Consider the following 17,837-nt stretch of genomic DNA (forward strand, 5'->3'; position numbering starts at 1 on the left):
TCCCCAGCCCTCGTGCTCGTTGTCACCCCAGCACACCTTCAGCGGATAGTCCCGCAGGTAGAAAGGTTGGCAAGATTTTTTTGGCTCACGTTCTTGCCTGCGCCTGGAGAATTGACCCTTTGCCTGTATTCCTCCAACGACTAGCTTGCACCTAGGGAACTGCTGCTCACGCAGGGCTTACTGTCAGCACGAGCCTTACAGCAGAAAACAACAGCCTCTGCTCCGCATCTCCCCTGCAGTAACTGCTTCTATCTGTTTTAGCTGGGTCGCTTCCGGTCGCTGCCTCCTTATTCCTAAATACATCCTCGTGAGGCTACTTCCACCAGCCGCCCTCCGCTGCTGCCATTGTCGGCCTTTCTCGTCCTAAGCACGTGTCTAAGAATAGAACTCAGTCTCCACCTTCTTAATTTCACTTTTCCACCCACTGCACCTTAAGGAGTAAATCCAGAAAAAGATGACATTGACTCAGGAAAACAGGAGACACGACACAGGAGAGAGGGAGTCTTGGTCCAGGAGGTGCTCAGAAGGCCCGGAGACTCCGGGATGTGGGAAGCGGGAAGATGAGGGCGCTCAGAGGGACGTCTCCAGGGGCAAGTGGACTGTGCTGACTCAGTTCCAGGGGAAACTGGGCTCCACCAATTCCAGGAAAAGTTGTATAATAACGCTAATCATGGTGTACCGCTGGCTCAGCCGAGAGCGATGTACAAGATATTGTAACAGCACAAATACTCGTTTCTGATTAGTTTATTAATGTTGCTTTCTGACTCACTTGAAAGGACAGATGGGGAGCGGGTGGGAAGGGGTGTTCAAAAGCTAACTCTTCTGTTTTCTAGGAAGTCAAGGGCTTGTTAAAATCTCTTTGTCTCTCCTACGTTGGATTCTTTGTCTTCGTTTTCTGGATTTTCTCTCTTTCTCTGGTGGAGCTTATCCTTTGTGGTTCCCTGAGAAGACAGACCTAGGAGATACGTTTTTTGAGGCCTTGAATCTGAAAATATCTTGATTCTGTCATTGTATTTGATAATTTGACTAAATACAGAATTCCTGCATAAAACCCATTTTCCCTCAAAAATGTGCAGGTATCACTCACTACACTATCCTCTTTCTTCAGTGCAATTGAGAAAATGAATGTCATCCTTTATGAGCTGGGTCTCTTCTCTCTGGAGGGTTTTGTGAATGTGTCTTCATTCGTTACGCTGGGCGTTTGGGATGGACTTGTTCAATCTGGAAATTCATGTCCTTTGAATTCCTATTCTGGAAATTTTTCACCTAATATTTGATAACTTCCTCCCCTTCCATCATGACATCTTCCTTCATTGTATCTCTTCTGCAGCTTTTATTAGTCAACTTGTTCCACAATTTGTCTTTCTGTCTTTTCTCACTTATTTGCTGACCTCTCATCTAAGGCAATAAGATACAGAAGTGGTTGAGGCCTGGACCAGAACCTTAAGAGTTTGGGTGTATCTGAATTATGGAGCTGCATGTGTTGTTTTAGTTTTTAAAGCTGTACATCACAAAGCTATTTACAACTTTTGAAGAGGAATGAATTTAATAATGACATTTTATATAAATGCACATATACCGACAGTGTGGGACAGTTAGCAGTTTCCTTCTAGAAGTATATTCCTCTTAGTACTCGGTTGTTACGATAGAGATTTTATTTGGGGCGCCTGGGTGGCTCAGTCAGTGAAGCGTCCGACTTCAGCTCAGGTCATGATCTCACACTGTGTGAGTTCGGGCCCCGCATTGGGCTCTGTGCTGACAGCTTAGAGCCTGGAGCTTGCTTTGGATTCTGTGTCTCCCTCTCTCCCTCTGCCCCTCCCTGCTCATGCTCTGTCTCTCTCTGTCTTAAAAATAAATAAAAACATTAAAAAAAATTTTTTTAAATAGAGATTTTATTTGCTAAATCAAGAGAAACACATAGACCTTATTCTGCAAAATGTGATTTAGTAAGTTTCCTTTTTCACTTACCTGCTAGACATTCACAAAATAGATTTTAGTTTTTAAAGATAACCTAAAACTGTTTTTTAAAAAGTATGAGAAAGGGAAAGATTAGGGAAATATTTTGCATGTCAAATGTCATGGGTTCATACAACTGTGATAACAGAGAAAGTGTCATTACATGATTGTCCCTTTAAAAGTTCTATGGTTTGCAGATTATTTTTAAATGTACCAGTGACTTTAAATTTGGAAACAGCTGGGTCTTTTTCTTTAGCAACCACCCTTTTTCCCTCCTCTGCACTATCAGGCGATATTAAAAATACCTCTTATTAAAGCCCTTGTATTATCTTCTTCCTGTGGTGCTTTTCTCCCATTGCTCAAGTGTCCCATCTATGCAGTGAACACACGATGTTTTCAAGTTTCTGGTAAGTGAAGCCACTGTCCCCGTGGATGGGTTTATGATAGAGCCTGTGGGCGGATCTGTGGCTTGCTGAAGCCAGAGCCTACGTGAGGGAAGGAAATAGGTCAACGGGAATGGGGTTGCTAAGAGAATTTTGTTACGGATTTGTCTTCGAAGAACAGAAGGAACAAATAGAATCAAAGTCTGATAATTTGGCAAACAGTCTTCAACTAGCAAGACACACTTTGCAGTTACTTGGAACACTGTTCTTAGGGCTGAGGTCGAGAACTGAGAAAATCACGTGGACACTGTATCATTTGGAAGCAAACAGGCGAGTATGGACATGGGCACTTAGTGAGGGGCCGGCTGTACTGAGTCATTCTGACCTGAATTTTGCATAATTCTTCCCAAAATTTGGGTTGAGAAGCAAGTTCCTAGTCTCAGTTTTTATTTTAATTTTTCAAAATAATGTATACACGTAATTATAAAATGCACTAAGTGCTCAGAGGCTCATAACAAATTAGAACAGCCCTATGCCACATCAGTCTTGTTACCCAAAGGAAAATGCATTCAACTCTTATAACTGACATTTTATGGCATTTATCTATCTCAAACTCATTTGCTCATAAGCTATTTCTTGATTTATCATTTGTAGACATTTTTCTAGTGATTTCCTATTATGAGAGAGGAGGATTTAGCTTTTTTAACCCAACTCATTGGGTTTAAGAGCTGTCTTAAAGCTCATTTCTCCCTCCAGCTCTCGTTAAATATTTACGTCAAAATTCTGTGTTAAAGCAACAGTCACTGCAAACTAGTGCATAAATATGATTCAAGCATTATCCAGGTGGTATATTATGGTTATTTTTTAATATAACCTTTGTGTTTTCTGGAGTTAATAATAACTGCCTAGTTTTAAAAAATTGTTTAGTGGATGTACCTATTTTAAGATTTTTCTAATTTCTCCATTGGTGTTTATCTGCCATTTAATACTTTTCCCCCCGGGTCAGGCGTATCAGTCTGTCAGATTCGTATTTTTCCTGGAAGCTTCTCCCCCAGAGTTCTCTGGCCTTTGCCCCAATTTGGACTGGTCCCTTCCCAGGCCTGCTGGACATTGCCATCTCGAGACTTCCCTTGGCTGTGTCTCATGTCGGGCCCTAACTTTTAGAGTCTTCTATCTTCTACATTCTTGCTTTAATAGAATACATCCCTGCCAGGCATTAATGTAATTGAAAATTGAGAGATGAGTGGAGTCACAGACAGTATTGGAAAGGGAGAAAGTTGACCTGTACGTTCTCATCAGCTCATTGTTGCTGCGAGAGGGAGGCAGTGATAGATCAGGCTGTCAGCAGAGGCTGCGTGTACCCTTGAGGTTGGCACCGGCCTTTACATCACGAGGAGAAGCAGAGGGCAAGGATCCTGCCTAGTTAGCTTGACACGGCAATTATCCGACTACAACTCTGGCTATTGTCTTCTTTTCCGAGTTAATGCGGTTACAGAGCTGAAATCTGGGAGTAGATGTTCTCCTTCCCGTAGCTATTTAGGCACGTTGAAAATACACCCCCAACCTCCCTCCCTCCCACCCCTGGGAGCATTCTGAGACTGTTTCTGGGATGGCCCAAAGGTTCCTTGCACAGAACGGTTGGGTCAGGGGGTGGACAGACAGGGGAGAAGGGTGCAGGGGGAATATAGAAAAAGGCGGAAGGAGAACTTCTGTATTAGAAAGTAAGCTCAGAGCAACCTGGTTGACCGGTCAGCTTTCCTACTCTGCCTCATCTGGCATTTTTTATCAAGTTGTGGGGAAAAGCGGTCACAGAGAGCACTGCTGAGGCTCAGTGGGAGGTGTGGAAAGGAAGGTTCTGGACAGAGAGTGGAGCTGGTCATAAACCTGCCTTCATTTCCTATAAATCAGTGGGAATCCTCAGCCATTTGCCAGCAAAATTCGCAGTTCCTCAGTGGCCAGTGACATTAGAGCCAAATGGAAGAGCAGTGTGTTCTGCAAGGTTAGGCCTCGCCGGCAAAGACAACAAAATCGAACAGTAGCGGTGTCCGATTCCTAGGGCTGCCATAGCAAATACCGCAACCGGGTGGCTTAAAACAACTTCTTTCTTTCTCAGTCCTGGAAGCTACAATTCTGAAATCAAGGTGTCAGTAGGGTGGTGCTCTCTCCGGAGGCCCTAAGGGAGGATCCTTGCCTCTTCCGAGCTTCTGGTGGTTGCTGGCCACCCCTGGCATTTTCTGACTTAGAGACTTAGTTCCAAATGTCATCACATAGCATGCTCCAGTCATATGGGACTTAAGACTCACCTTACTCTCGTATGACCTCATCTTGACTAATGGCATCTGCAAAGACACTTTCCAAATAGGGACACTTTCCAAATAGGACATAAATTTTTTTGGGGGGGGGCACTCTTCAACGCAGTACAGTAGCTTAAATAAGAGCATGCTTTGCATCCAGGGACCCCCGAGGCTGATGGCTCTGTCATCCTCAGCTTGTGCCCTCCTCTTCGTGGTCTGCGAAGGCCACTTAAGTTCCATCCATCGTGTCTGCCTTCCGCCTGCGAGAAGGGGGTGGGGGACAAGAGGGGTCCACGAGGCACGTGCCCGCGGCCCTGCACACCGCGGTGCAGTACTTTGACTTCCACGGCGGCGGACGGAACTCTGACAAAGGCCCGGCAGCTGCGGAGGAGGCTGGGCCGTAGCCCTCTCTTCCGACCGCCCCGCGTCCCGCTGACACTGGCACGTTCTCTCTCCAAGGACAAGAGGGTGAATGGAGGGGAGGCGGGCAGCCAGGCCGGCTTGGCTTCCCCTCAACGTGTACAGGGAATGGCCTCTTAAAGGAATCTCCAGAAGTTACCGTGCTTGTTCAGTGGCGCTCACAATGTCTTGATAGTATGTTCCCTTAAAAAGTGACCTATGTATGTGGGACTCAGAGGCGGGTGAAGAACTCCTCACCTGACTTTTTTTTTTTTTTTTAATGGAATGCAGAGCTGCTGCATTACTTTAGAAGTTCAAGGGAAATTTTGATGCTTCGTGTCTACCCTTTTGCGAGGCGAAAATGGTCCCGGCCCCCCATATCCTGCCCAAGATCCCCCCCAGTCCACAACGGTCAGCCCCCCTTAACCTTCCTGCACCCAGGCCACAGAGTCTTCTTGTGTCTTCCAAGCGTGTCATCCAAATGCAGTCCCTTTCCTGCCCTTCCTGTGCAGGTTCGCGAAGCCTCCAAAGGTACGGAAGCAGGGTTTCTGCAACGACCCAAGTCCGGACGTTATCGGAGAAAACAAAAGGGGAGACCTTTTCTGGGGAAGACACGGCATTTGCTAATAATAAAACCTCTGGCCCCTAGAAGGTCTTCAAGAGGCCGGGAGGATTTTCTCACCTCCCACCCACCACGCATCCTCTTCCCTCGACTCCTCGTCTCTGAACCGCTTGGCATATTTGCCCGCTTGTTGGACGTGATCCGGCTGAGGTGAGCCCCCACCCTCCATCGACCGAGACCGCGTTCTTCTCCAGGTTCTCGCCACGCTCCCGTCTTCCCCTGGGCCTCAGTAGTGCGAGCAGTTGTCAGTGCCCCCCACCCCACCCCGTTAAAGATTCATGTGCACCTTGTCAGGGGGACTTCTGGGAAGGAAGGGCAGGGCTTCTCAGCTCAAGTCCGGGACTTGGGGGCGGGCAGGTGCCTGGAGACGCAGCAAGAGGGGAGTAGGGTGCCCGCCAGTGTCCCCTTCCTCTGCCCGAGCTTACTTGTGGACATCTCTGTTTCATACATTCCTTGTCTTGGACCGAGCACATTCTGAATGGCAAGGCGTGGGCTTTGCTTGAGAGCTTCAAACCAAAGCCACCCTTTTTCTTGAGGAAATGAAAACGAATCATTTTCTCAGATCCTCTGCAGACTTCATGATGGACAGTCGCTGACAAAAGTCATCAGGCATCCGCCTCGGCAGTAAGGGCGGTGTATGATTTCCACACTCGGTGACGTCTCACCAACTGTATTATTTTTTTTTAGTGTTCACTTGTTTTGAGCGAGAGCAGGGGAGGGGCAGAGAGAGAGGGAGAGAGTCCCAAGCAGGCTCCACGCTGTCAGTGCAGAGCCTGACACGGGGCTTATCTGAAACCATGAGATCACAACCTGAGCCTAAATCAAGAGTCAGATGCTTAACTGACTGAACCACCCAGGCACCCCCCCCCCACCAACTATAGTATTTTTGTAACAATAACCACACAGGAATAAAGGCCATGCTTTCCCTCCAAGCGATCAGATAGATGCATATTTTCTGACATAAATAAACCTTTCTCCTACATGTGCTCTTAGGTTTCCCACCAGGTCACCCACACAAGCCCACATTCTGAATACCAAGTCCCCTCCTACTTTGGGGCAAACCCAGAAGTTGTTTCCAAAGACTGAAGACATTGCCACCTGGGTGGTGCCATCAGACCCCCTGTGCTGTTTGATGGCCCTGAGTGAGCTTTCCTGGGTTGAAATATTTCCTCTTCCCGGGGTGTAAAGGGGAAGAAGCGGCCGAAGTAAGACGTTGAACTTCTTTATGAAGAAGTCGATTTGGAAATAGTAGGTGAGGAGGGAATGGGGTACAGCTTGCTTTTTTCGGTGTTAGAAAATGCCCTCTGTTTATCTGCACAGAATAACCATTTAAGCCCAACTGTAATTTGTTGACTGGAGCAGGTTGGAAAAAATATTCAGGGAAATTATATATTTTTATACCAGTTACCTGTTGATGAGGTATGTATTAAATTAAAAGTACTTATTAAAATTCTGTTAGGTCATATGATTAATAGTGTACCAGATGCCTTAAAATCATGTTGAAAATACGGGTACAAGTATGATTCTAAGATATGTAAACAATAGTGCCAGCAAACAGATGAAGGTATAATTCGCCCGAAAAACACATTGTGAGCTTTAGAGGAAAGATTTTTTTTTTCCCCTTTTTCTGGCTTTTAGAGCCGTATTAAAACAAAAACTTCCAAAGCGTGAACAACCTTACGGAAGCCACTGAGCACCCCCAACCACCCAAACCCTCAGATGTTCACCTGGCTCGTGCAGTCTTCCTCGACTCCTCTTCTCGGCCAGGGGTGGGCGAGACCTGTGGTTCCAAGCCCCCATCAGTTTCCAGTTGTCAGTCCAGCCAGCCAGAGAGGGGCCCTAAGCACCCTTCGACAGATGACCGAGTTGTGACGCCTGACACCCCTACTAGACAGCATGTCGTGAATTTCAGATTAATCCTGGAAATCTGAAAACTGTTCATTTTAGTAAAACGTTTTAAAAGTCCTTAGTCCAAGATTGGTGCTTGTCTAGAACATTTGCTGTCAGTCTTAAGGACTGGGGTGTAAACAGAGAGAATGCATCTCCCATGGAGAATGCGTCACCCAACCATCACTGGGTCATTCTGAGCAAGACTGAAAGGCCGTCACATCCCCTCCCGTCCACACAGGAGCTCCGTGGGAACCGGCACCCCCTACCCCTTCTTTTCGTACCCTTGCTGCTTCCCAGCACCCAAGTTCTAATTCTGCCTAATGAGATGGCCGCAGAAATATCTGGGTCTTTGAGGGCAAGCTTTTGCTTCACTGGTAAAAGGGAAAAGATGTAATGGTGCTCCTTTCCCGCACCCCACCACACCGTTCAACCTTGAATCACGTGGTCCTGGTGTCCGGAGACCCCCTGCCGCTTCTGGTAAACCCCACCTAAGTTCTGCCTTGGGAAAGCCCCGTGGCCTGAGCTGCTCCTGTGACCCGGACTGATCCACTCGCTTCCCGAGTAACACTCCCTCCCTTGGGAGCCACTCTTGCTGGCTCAGAGCCCTCGGTTCCAGCGGGGCTGGGGGAGGCGAGACGGGGTGGGGGGCCCCTGGCCCCCCACCCCCATCGCTGGAACCCCCGTGGTGGAAGCCAGTTGGCCATGACACGGCCAGATGACCAGTGGAAGGAAGAGATGAGAGCCAGGCGGGGTCCTGCGGCTCCCCCTCAGGAGGCCACCTGCCCCTAGGGCTTGGGGGTCCCGCCTTTCGTTCTGAGTGATGTCAGCACGCTTCCAGATGACGCGCTTTGGCCTAAGCTCCGTTGAGTGTGACGTCTGTGCTTTCGAACCAAGCGTTCTGGTGACCCCCACAGCTACTGGTGAAGCTCCCTCACTCCACGGGACTGTGCTTTCCACTCCTGCCTGTGACCATCCACATGCTGTCCTCCTCTGTAGTCGCTAAGTGCCCTGGGCCTGAGGACGCTCTGCACCCCAGAGCAGGACACCATTAGAAACTCATTCCCTAATTCTGGAAGCAGCAAAGGCCTTCTGAGAGCCGAAAAGCTCTTCTCGGGTCCCATCTAGAAACTCCCCAGCAGCAGATGTACAATTTAGCTTTCTTTTTAGTTGTAAACATGTTATTGCAAAAATAACCCACAGTTCAGAAGGTCTGGAAAATCTTTATTATGTTGGATATTTTTTGCTGTCCCAATCAGGGTCTTTCTGGTCAATAAGTAACCTTAGTCAGTGCCTTGGGACAGGAGCCCTGACTTGCTGATATGACATAACTGTTTCTTCAGAGTCTTTTTCTTTTAACTGTGGAAAAGTTTCTATTTAAGCAGAGGAATATGAAGCAAATTAAACCCAAACTTTTGATATTTTGGGGTTAAGTTTAGGTGACCAGTATCTCTTTGGCACCTTGAGAACTTGTAATTTTAAGAGGATGTGGCAAATTTGAGTATCCAATGGACAGGCCTTGTGATCCCAGTTTAAAAAAAAATTTTTTTTTTTTTTTTTTTGAGAGAAAGAGAGAGAGCACGAGCGAGCACACGTGTGAGCCAAGGAGGGACAGAGAGACAATCTTAAGCAGGTTCCACACTCAGCACAGAGCCCAACTCGGGGCTCAATCTCATGACTCTGAGGTCATGACCTGAGCTTTAAGCTAAAACGTGCAATGCAATTTTATTAAGATTGTCAGCAGTATGGGAACATTTAATAAAAGAACTGAAGATTCGCCATATTTAGTTGGTTATTTGGCAAGGCTTGTGAGCAAACCAAAGTGTTCTGAAGTATAAAGTATTTCATAAATGCAGGTTTTAATTGATAAGGCAGTTTAAGTAGCTGGATTTCTACATGGGACCAGTCATCAAATTCCCCTGAACAATGACTGTTAAGTTTTACTATATTTTATATGATAAGGTTATAAGTAGAATAATGCAGCTTTGAGTTAAGTCTAAGAACTTAAGGAAAACCTAAAATGTTGAATTTGGATAAAATGTACATTGAAAAATAGAAATATCTCGAAGCAGTCTTTCATATAATGTAGAAAAGCCACCCTCAAGTGCAGTAAAAATATATGTTCCTCCAACATTAGAAATTCTGCGTTTTCGGGGCGCCTGGGTGGCTCAGTCAGTTAATCTTCTGACTTAGGCCCTGGTCACGATCTCGCAGTTTGTGGGTTCGAGCCCTGCACCCAGTTTTTTGCTGTCAGCGTAGAGCCCACTTTGGATCCTCTGTCTCCCTCTCTCTCTGCCCCTCCCCTGCTTGCAGTGTCTCTCTCTCTCTCTCTCTCTCAAAAATAAACATTAAAAAAAAAGAGAGAAATCCTGCTTCTCTTTTAAGCAGTCATTCGGTCCTCACATCGGGCCAACAACTAATATTCTCTGCATTTTACAGATGGGGACACAGAGGCAGAGGAGGGAAGAAATGGCCCGGGGCGTGGAAGGGAGGGCCAGTTCTGGAGCTGGTCACACATCTTCCACCACGTAGCTTCCACGATGCCGTCCAGTTTGCCTCCAAGTTGTTCTGATCACGGGTTAAGTGAGAGCCCCCTTCGAAGACTTGCTTTTTCTCTGGAAGTGACAATGTGACTCATTTGAATCACAAAGACTCTTCATTTTCCTCTTCAGAAGGGCAGCATCATCTAGGACTTTAATGGGAGTGGAAAGCCACCGCTTGGCCAGAGCAGTTGTGCCTGACTTCTGGGAAAGAGGCAGTCTGGCTTCTCAGCCGTAAATAGGTTATTAAGACTAAATACACTGAGGTCAGATGGGCCTGGGTTCCCAGCTCAGCCAAGCCCTCTGAGGACTGTGATGCCCCGCCCGGAGGACAACGACTGACTGGAGAGAACACAGCTCCCCGGAGAGAGGGTGTGGCACGGTGAGGACAGTGGCATCGGTTGAGAGGCCCAGCTGGAGGTCTCTGCTCCGTCTTTGTGGCCAGGCGCCCAGGGCAGGCCACTTCCCTTAGCCGCAGCTTTGTCAGTAGCGAGTGGGGGTGAATGCTCGCCCCTGCTTGAAGCAGGAGTTTGTCAGAGTGTGGAGAAAAAAGGACACGCTCGTTGCGACGACGACAAAAAGCCTGGTCATCTGCTGGCACAGGAGCGAGCTTCACAAGAGCAGCTTGGTGACATTCTGGAGTCCTTTAGGGCTCTGATGTTTTCAGTGATTCCATCCTCAATGCAAGCCCGGCCCTGGGCTCGGTGGGCTTCAAAGGCCCAACTTAAACCCCGTTCTCTGCAGCCACTCTTTCCTTGTGAAGAAAGGGACAACTGTCCCCGACTGGCCAGGAACCGGGCAGCCCCAGGGTGTGCACTCCCAGCTGCTGGTGCCTCCGGAGCTGCGGCTGAGCACTAAACACAATGCTACTCTCCTTCCATCCGGGACAGCGAGGGTGTGGATAGCGTCTGTCCCCTAGAGACTGAATCCTGATTTCTGAAACTCCGCGACTGGAAAGAGAAGAGATGATAATTAATTTCATTCCAACACGGTCAGGGCTGTACTTAGGAACCGGTTTAAATGGGAGGATTAGTAGGAAAGAAGGAGACTCTCTCTGAGCCAGGTCAGACTGATCTGGTGGGCACCGGGGAGCCCACATCCTCAGAGCAGGTAGGCCGTGCCCCCCACTGTCCACAAACCTGTTGCCCGTTTATATCCATTTATTTGGTTTAAGAAACTACCCTGCGGCAGGCAGGACTCCCACGTGGCCCCAGGATTCCTGGCCCTCGTGTACACAAACCTTCCCCAGTTACTCAAACACTAACCCAGTATTGCCGTGAATTTGCAGACAAAAGTAGGATCCCAAATCAGCTGGGCTTACGATACGGAAACTATCTGCAAGGGCCTGTGTCCTTCCTTAAGGCAGGGAGTTTCCTCGGCTGGTCCCAGAGGAAGGGGTCAGAGTTCAAAGCCCGAGAAGCCATCCACCTGCCTCCACTAACCTGAAGACAGGAGGCGGCCACGTGGCAAGGATGCAGGCAGCCCCTGGGAACAGAGTGCTGGTGGCTGGCAGCTGGTGGCCGGCAGGAAGTGAGGACTTTACTCCTGAACTACAGGAACTGAATTCTGCCCTGGGAATGAGCTTGCAAGGCGGTTTTTCTCCAGTCTCCGGTTGGGAACTCCCCCGCTCACAGTGATTTCGGCCTCCCGAGACCCTGAGCAGAGACCCCAGTCTTGCCGTGTGACTTCTGACCTACAGAATCGGGAGAGAATACATGGGTGGTATTTTAAGCCACTAAGTTTGTGGTAAAAGCTCCTCCTCACTGTGCTGCCTGGAAATTAGGCAGTTCCCATCATTAATGGTAATTAGTAGCTGATTACACAGCCAGATCAGTTTGGGAGTTGTCTCATTTAGCGAGTTCTGCAGTCTCTATGATTACCCTTTACTTTTTTTTTTAACTTTTTATTCTGAATTTTTAAACTTACAAACATTTTGCAAACAGTCTAAAGAAGTCTCAAACACCCCTCCCCCAATTCTCCAGATGTTGCATAAACACAGTACAGTTACCCAAATCCGGAAATTAATATTGGTACAGTACTATTCCTGTTTCACCAGCTGTCCTACTAATGTCCCTTCTGTGGTTCAGGAAGCCATCCAGGATCCCGTGTTCCATTTAGTCTTCATGGCTCATTAGCTGCCTGTAAAGCAAGAACACTTCCTCAGTCTATCTTTGTCTTTCACGATTTCGACATTTTTGAAGAACTGTTTGCTAGTTATTTTTGTAATGTCCTTTATTTTAGGTGTCTCATGTCTCCTCGCGATCAGATTCAGGTTATGCATTTTTGCGCAAGAATACTGCCCATGTGATGTGTCCTTCTCAGTGCATTGTATCAAGAGGCACCTGATGCTGATTTGGTCCATTACTGGTGACGTTGACTTTGATTAGGTGGTGGAGGTGGCTTCCAGTTTTTTCTACCGCAAAGCCACCACCTTCCCCTTTGCAACTAATGCTTGCCTTGTAGGAGGTACTTTGAGACTGTTAATATCCTGTGTCTCACTGCATTATTGCTGCTTGCTAATTTTAGCCTCCCCGGAGGGTTCTTCTGTGAAACAATTATTTCTGTGCTATTTGCCAAATGGTGACTTTTCTAGCGCCATGATTCCTTCTCCATCTATGAGCTAGGATTCTAGTCATTTCTGTGAGGTCTAGGATTTGTGAGGAAGAGCTCTCCCTCCTCCCCTATGTATCTATTCACTTTCCTATTTATTTATGCCAGTGTGGACTCATGGCTTCTCACTTTGTTCTCTGGGTCACAATCCATTGCTGCCATGACTGTTTTGGAGGAGCCCTTTCACGTTGGACCCTGTGTGTTTTGGACGCGTCTCCGTCGTTTGTCGGCAGGTCTGCAAAATGATTACTTATTTTTCTGGCACAACAAGATGTTCCAGGCTCATCCTGTGCTTAGCCGCTCAAACCCTCCGGGGGCTCTTGGCTCCTTCAGTCGGAGACTGGTGTTTAGGAACCAACAGCCGTGAGTTAGATGTGTCCTTATAGCTACCCTTAGTATTTATAGTTTTCTCTGATACTGTGAATCATTCTTTCATAGTTCCATAATTAGGTGTGCGCAGGTGAACACGTGCATGCGTGCACGCACACACACACGCACATGCACACACACACACATTTTGGTAATGGATAGTTGCTCATCCCCCAGCAGCTGGATTTCCCTCGGCCCCCTCGTCCCCAAGGAAGCTCAGCCCCAACATTCCTGGGCCAGCCCACGTGCTCTTGCCCCACGCCCTCCCCTCCCCCATGCTCCCCATCGCTTCTCTCTTCTTCTGGGACCCTTCCCTCTCACTACCCCAGGGCCCCTGCTTCCAGCTCTACTACTGCTAACGTTACTCATAATGGCAGCTGCCTTTCACTGAGCACATGTGCTCCAGGCAAATACGATTTCACGCGATCCTTACAGCAACCTGTAAAGAATGCATTATGCCCATTTTATAGGCAAAATACTGAAGCTCGAAGAGAGTCTATCATACAGCCTTGGGAAGCCATGGCAGAGATTCTCAGCCAGTGTCTTCTCACCCCTTGCTTGCGTCTTGCACGCACCCACGCCAGGGCTGGCTGGCCGGAGGTCTGCCTTTTGGCAGGACCCAGGGGCCCAGAAGCTTGAGGCGGCAGCAGCTTTAAACCACCCGGACCGTATCAATGGGGGGTGGCCCGCAGTGGGGACAGCCGCTGGACTCTCTACTCTGGGGAGTCTGGTGGAGGTGGGGGTGGGGCCCTCAAGTACTTTATGGGCCCTGCTGGTCCCTGTCCCCAGGCACGCCCCTTCCTCCCTCCCTTCCTTCCTTCCTTCCTTCCTTCAACACACTCTTCTTTACCAGTGTTCCCTGACCCCGATCAAATATTCCCTCTTCCTATGACCTCAGTTCCTTCACTGGAGACCAAACCTCACATCCTATAGCTAGAGAGGAAAGGCTTGTGGGTAGAGATGAATTTCCGGGGTGGAACGTGTTAGATCTCTGAGTGTTACCCTCACTTTGGAGAGAGTGTGAAAGCCTTCAGTTTGGCCTACAAACTGGAAAAGAAATCTGGGAAGGGGGGCCCTTTTCTCCTTGCAGTAAGAAAACCAGAGGCCATGGCTCTGGCACTTTCTGCCCCAAGAGCCTGGGCCCGGAGGCGCCCCGCGGAGCACCAGGACCAGAGGAGAAGGGGGGCTGGTGCCCTGGGTGGGAGGAGCCCTGATTCTGCTCCAGATCCTGCAGGACCCCTCCCAGCCCGGTCCCACTCCTCCTCTTGGGTGTCTGAGCACAGCCCTACACAAGGAGGGCCGGCTGCACCCTTACCACCTGGGAAGCTTCAGGCCCCGCCCCAGGCTTACTAAATCAGAAACCACCCCTGGGGCCCAGCCAGCTGTCACAAATCCAGTCCTGCAGCTTGCTCCCTGCCCTTGGGCTGGAGCAGCTCTGTCCTCAGGCCCCCGATGACCGGCTGGTGCTAGTGATGGTGGCCATTCTAGCACGATGACAGCTGGGGCCCTGGAGGAAGACCGGAACCCGCCTGACAACTCTTGCAATTTCCGCAAGGTTCCAGCCACTAGGCTCCACTCTAGACGGCAGTGTGCTGTGCTCAGAGCTCCTCAGAAGAGTACTGTTCCGTCCATAGGTCATCAGACCCAGAAGAGAAACGTCGGCGGACACAACGGGGAGTTTGGGGAATAATGATGCGATTCCTTCACTCTGCGACTCACACTATATTGTGGAAAGTGCCTCGGAATATACTCTCCACTTAAGATCTCTTCAAATCCTGCCTCCACGCCGAAAACCAGAGGGCTGTGAACCACTACCCCAGCCCATACTGGGTACTGGCCACAGTGAGTTAGTAGTTCTTGAGCAAATCCAATTTTTCAGGCCACTCGTTTCTCTCCTGTGTGAACGTGCCTAGGCTGTTGCCTCCCTTGTGCAAAGGACAAGCAGAGACACTCGCGCGGTTATGAAATGTCCACGGCAACCCTTGTTGGCAGGTTCTGATCGAAAGAACAGACGTCCCCAGGGATTATGAACAGCAAGACCCAACATCAGAGAGGGCTGCTCTCGGAAATGATGGGAATAAGACAGCCACGAGCCCCCTGTTGTTCCTATAGGGGATTATGCTCAAGAGTGGAGATGGGGTTCCGGTTCCTCCGTGGGGAACCGGTTTTCCTGCATCACTTCTGATTCCGCATGGGGGGACTTTCCACACCTATGAGCACTTCTCCCAGGTGTCCTGCAATTGGATCCAGTTCCCACACTAACTCCCTGCGCTTGGCATGGACCCCACAGGGCAACAAGGGGCTCAGCCCCACAACACTGCCCCCCACTTCAGATGCCAGTGCAACTACTGGGTGCCCAGGAACCCGCTCTTCTGTCTGACGTGGCCACAAAGTCTGGGGTCTCCGCGACTTTCGCTTTCAGGTTTGATAATTTGCTAGCGCTGCTCACGGAACCCAGAGAAGAGCTTTACTTGGTATTATCAGTTTATTGCCATGTATCAGTTTATACAACTCAGGAACAGCCAAGTGGGAGAGGGGCATAGGACGAGGTGAGCGGGTAGAGGTGCGTGGAGCCTCCCCGTCCTATCGGAACCTGCCACCTTCAGCCTGGAAACTCTCCGAACCCGTCATTTAGGGGTTTTTATCCAGGCTTCACTACATGCGCATGACTGACCACTGGTGATCCGACCCAATTGCCAGCCCCTCTCCCCTCCCTGGGTAGGGGTGGGGGGATAGAGCTGAGAGTTCCAACCCTCTAAGCATGATGTGGTCTTTCTGGCCACCAGCCCTTATCCTGAAGCTACCTAAGTGTCCCAGGCACCAGTCATTTCATGAACACGCAAAAACCCTCTTTTCGCTCTGGAGATTCCGAGGTTTTTAAGTGCCAGGTGCCAGGAACTGGGAACAAAGACCAAATACGCATGTCTTACTGTATCACAATCAGCCGCCTGAGTCCACAAGGCAGTAAAGGCACCAGCTACAAGGAAGAGGTTCCCTCCCCCCCCCCCCCCCCCCCGCAGCGTGCATGTCCTCTGGCTTCACTGTGACTCGCAGCCACACAAATCCGAGATGTGCAGGCTTGCATTTATCTGGCCTTAGATAAAATTTGCCTTCCGGCAAGTGAGTCCATGGAGTAAAGTGCAGGTCCGCTGGGTGTTATGGTTGTGGCAGCGGAAAGGGCAGAGGGCGTTGGCGATCTCTCTCAGTGTCAGATGTCCCCCCCCCCCACTTCCTGTTCCTCTTACACAGACTGACACCCACACTCAGGAGCTGAAGTCGCAGAGCTCAGGAACCCAAATGACAATACCTTGTCTGAACCAACGCTGGCTGCCTTCTCCCAGACATGGGCTCCCTTGGAATGTGGGGGTGGAGTCTGGACCACCACCCATAAAGGGTAGCAGCCCAAGGAACTGCACCCCCCCCATCACGAAATGATTAAAAACCCACGAACACCCCACTGGCTCTGACTTTTCAGTTCACCTGGATTTTTTTTTTCCACTACGTAGAAAGTGGGGAATTGCATAGATACCTTAAATATTAGATCTGGAGACTGTTCCCAACACCATTTCTTCAAACTGTAACATAAAATAGCACTTTTTCACAGGAACTAACTCTCACCTGGACGGACAGATGACCTCTGCCTTTGAGAAATTTGATCCCACCAAGTAGTTAAGCATTTTTCGGGTGCTGGCCTTCACACAAAATGTTTAGTGATGTGAGGAATGGTCTCCCTTCTCCATTTCTCGAGGTTACAGTTCCTGAAAGTCCCATTATTATTATCATTTTAAAATTATTTTTGACATATGTATTGATCAGGATGTGAGGTGCTGTTCTAGGTCCCCGGGGAAACAGCGATGCGCAAGGGAGAGAGAGAGAGAGAGAGAGAGAGAGAGAGAGAGAGAGAGAGAGAGAGAGCCGGAGGCGATCACGGCCGGGGTGGGGTCGGGGTGGGGGGTGGAAGAGCGCGGGGCGGGAGCCCAGGAGCTGGAAGGATTTTCAACGAGGGCGGCCAGAGATGCGCTTTGCGGGGATTATTCCCTCCGGCCTTCATTTAATTTCCGTCCACGCCGGCCAGCCGTTGGGGCCGCCCCCCCCCCCCCCCCCCCCCCCCCCCCGCGCGCGGCGGCGGCCCCCGCCCCCCCGGGGGGGGGGGCCCGCGGGGGGGGGGGGCCCCCCCCCCCCCCCCCCCGTGCCGGTGCCGGTGCCGGTGCCGGTACCGAGCGCCCGAGGGCAGAAGATCAGCGCGGGAGGCGGTCCTCCGAGGCCCCGCCCGGAAGGTGTGCCCGCGGCGTGGGGAGGGGCGCGCAGCGGCGCCGGGCGCGCGGGGGTTAAGCGCTTTCCGCCGGGCCCGCCCCGGAGGCCGCGCCGCCCGCCTCGCCGCGGTCCCACCCTCCGGCGGTGACGCGCCCCGCTCTGTCCAAATATGTCCCTTTTCCCCCTCCCTCGCCCGGCGCCCGCAGGCGCCCCCGAGCCGCGAGGCTGGCACTCGGACGTCGCCCGGCTTCGGTATCCCGGGCCGGCCCCGCCGGGCGCACCCCTCCGCGATGCCCTTCAGGAAAGGTAGGCGCCCTCCCCGCGCGCGGCCGCCGGGGACGCAGCCCCGAGAGCCCAGCCCGCGTGGTCTCCCCCTCCCCCGCCCTCCCCGGGCGCGCGCCGCTCCCCGCGCGACCCCCCGTCGTCCCCGCGCGGCCCCCCCCCCCCGCCCGGCCCTGCCGTGCCCGCCACCCCCACCCACCCCGGGCCCCGCGCCGCCCGCCACCCCCCGCGCTGCCGGGCA

The 17,837-nt window shown here is 50.6% G+C and overlaps 1 protein-coding gene and 1 long non-coding RNA gene across 4 annotated transcripts in view; one reads left to right on the plus strand and one right to left on the minus strand.

Annotated features, from left to right (window-relative positions):
* Positions 1–10,769: 10,769 nt before the first annotated feature.
* On the minus strand, positions 10,770–17,151 carry LOC125919967 (uncharacterized). Its single transcript, XR_007456895.1, has 4 exons — positions 16,679–17,151; positions 12,121–12,220; positions 11,524–11,774; positions 10,770–11,031 (listed from the first exon to the last, which is right to left on the minus strand). It is a non-coding gene; the product is annotated as an uncharacterized LOC125919967 (long non-coding RNA).
* Positions 17,152–17,255: 104 nt separating this feature from the next.
* The window catches only part of PFKFB3 (6-phosphofructo-2-kinase/fructose-2,6-biphosphatase 3), a 952,670-nt gene continuing 952,088 nt past the window's right edge, over positions 17,256–17,837 (plus strand). Inside the window, exon 1 of one of the 3 annotated variants that reach the window (XM_049626792.1) lies at positions 17,256–17,620. In XM_049626792.1, the coding sequence (XP_049482749.1) occupies positions 17,605–17,620 (16 nt within the window). In that variant the 5' untranslated portion in view covers positions 17,256–17,604. The remainder of the gene's footprint in view (positions 17,621–17,837) is intronic. The other 2 variants (XM_049626794.1, XM_049626793.1) reach the window with 2 other exon arrangements.

The sequence above is a fragment of the Panthera uncia genome, chromosome B4 (genome assembly GCF_023721935.1).
Source record: "Panthera uncia isolate 11264 chromosome B4, Puncia_PCG_1.0, whole genome shotgun sequence".
Classification (NCBI taxonomy): Eukaryota; Metazoa; Chordata; class Mammalia; order Carnivora; family Felidae; genus Panthera; species Panthera uncia.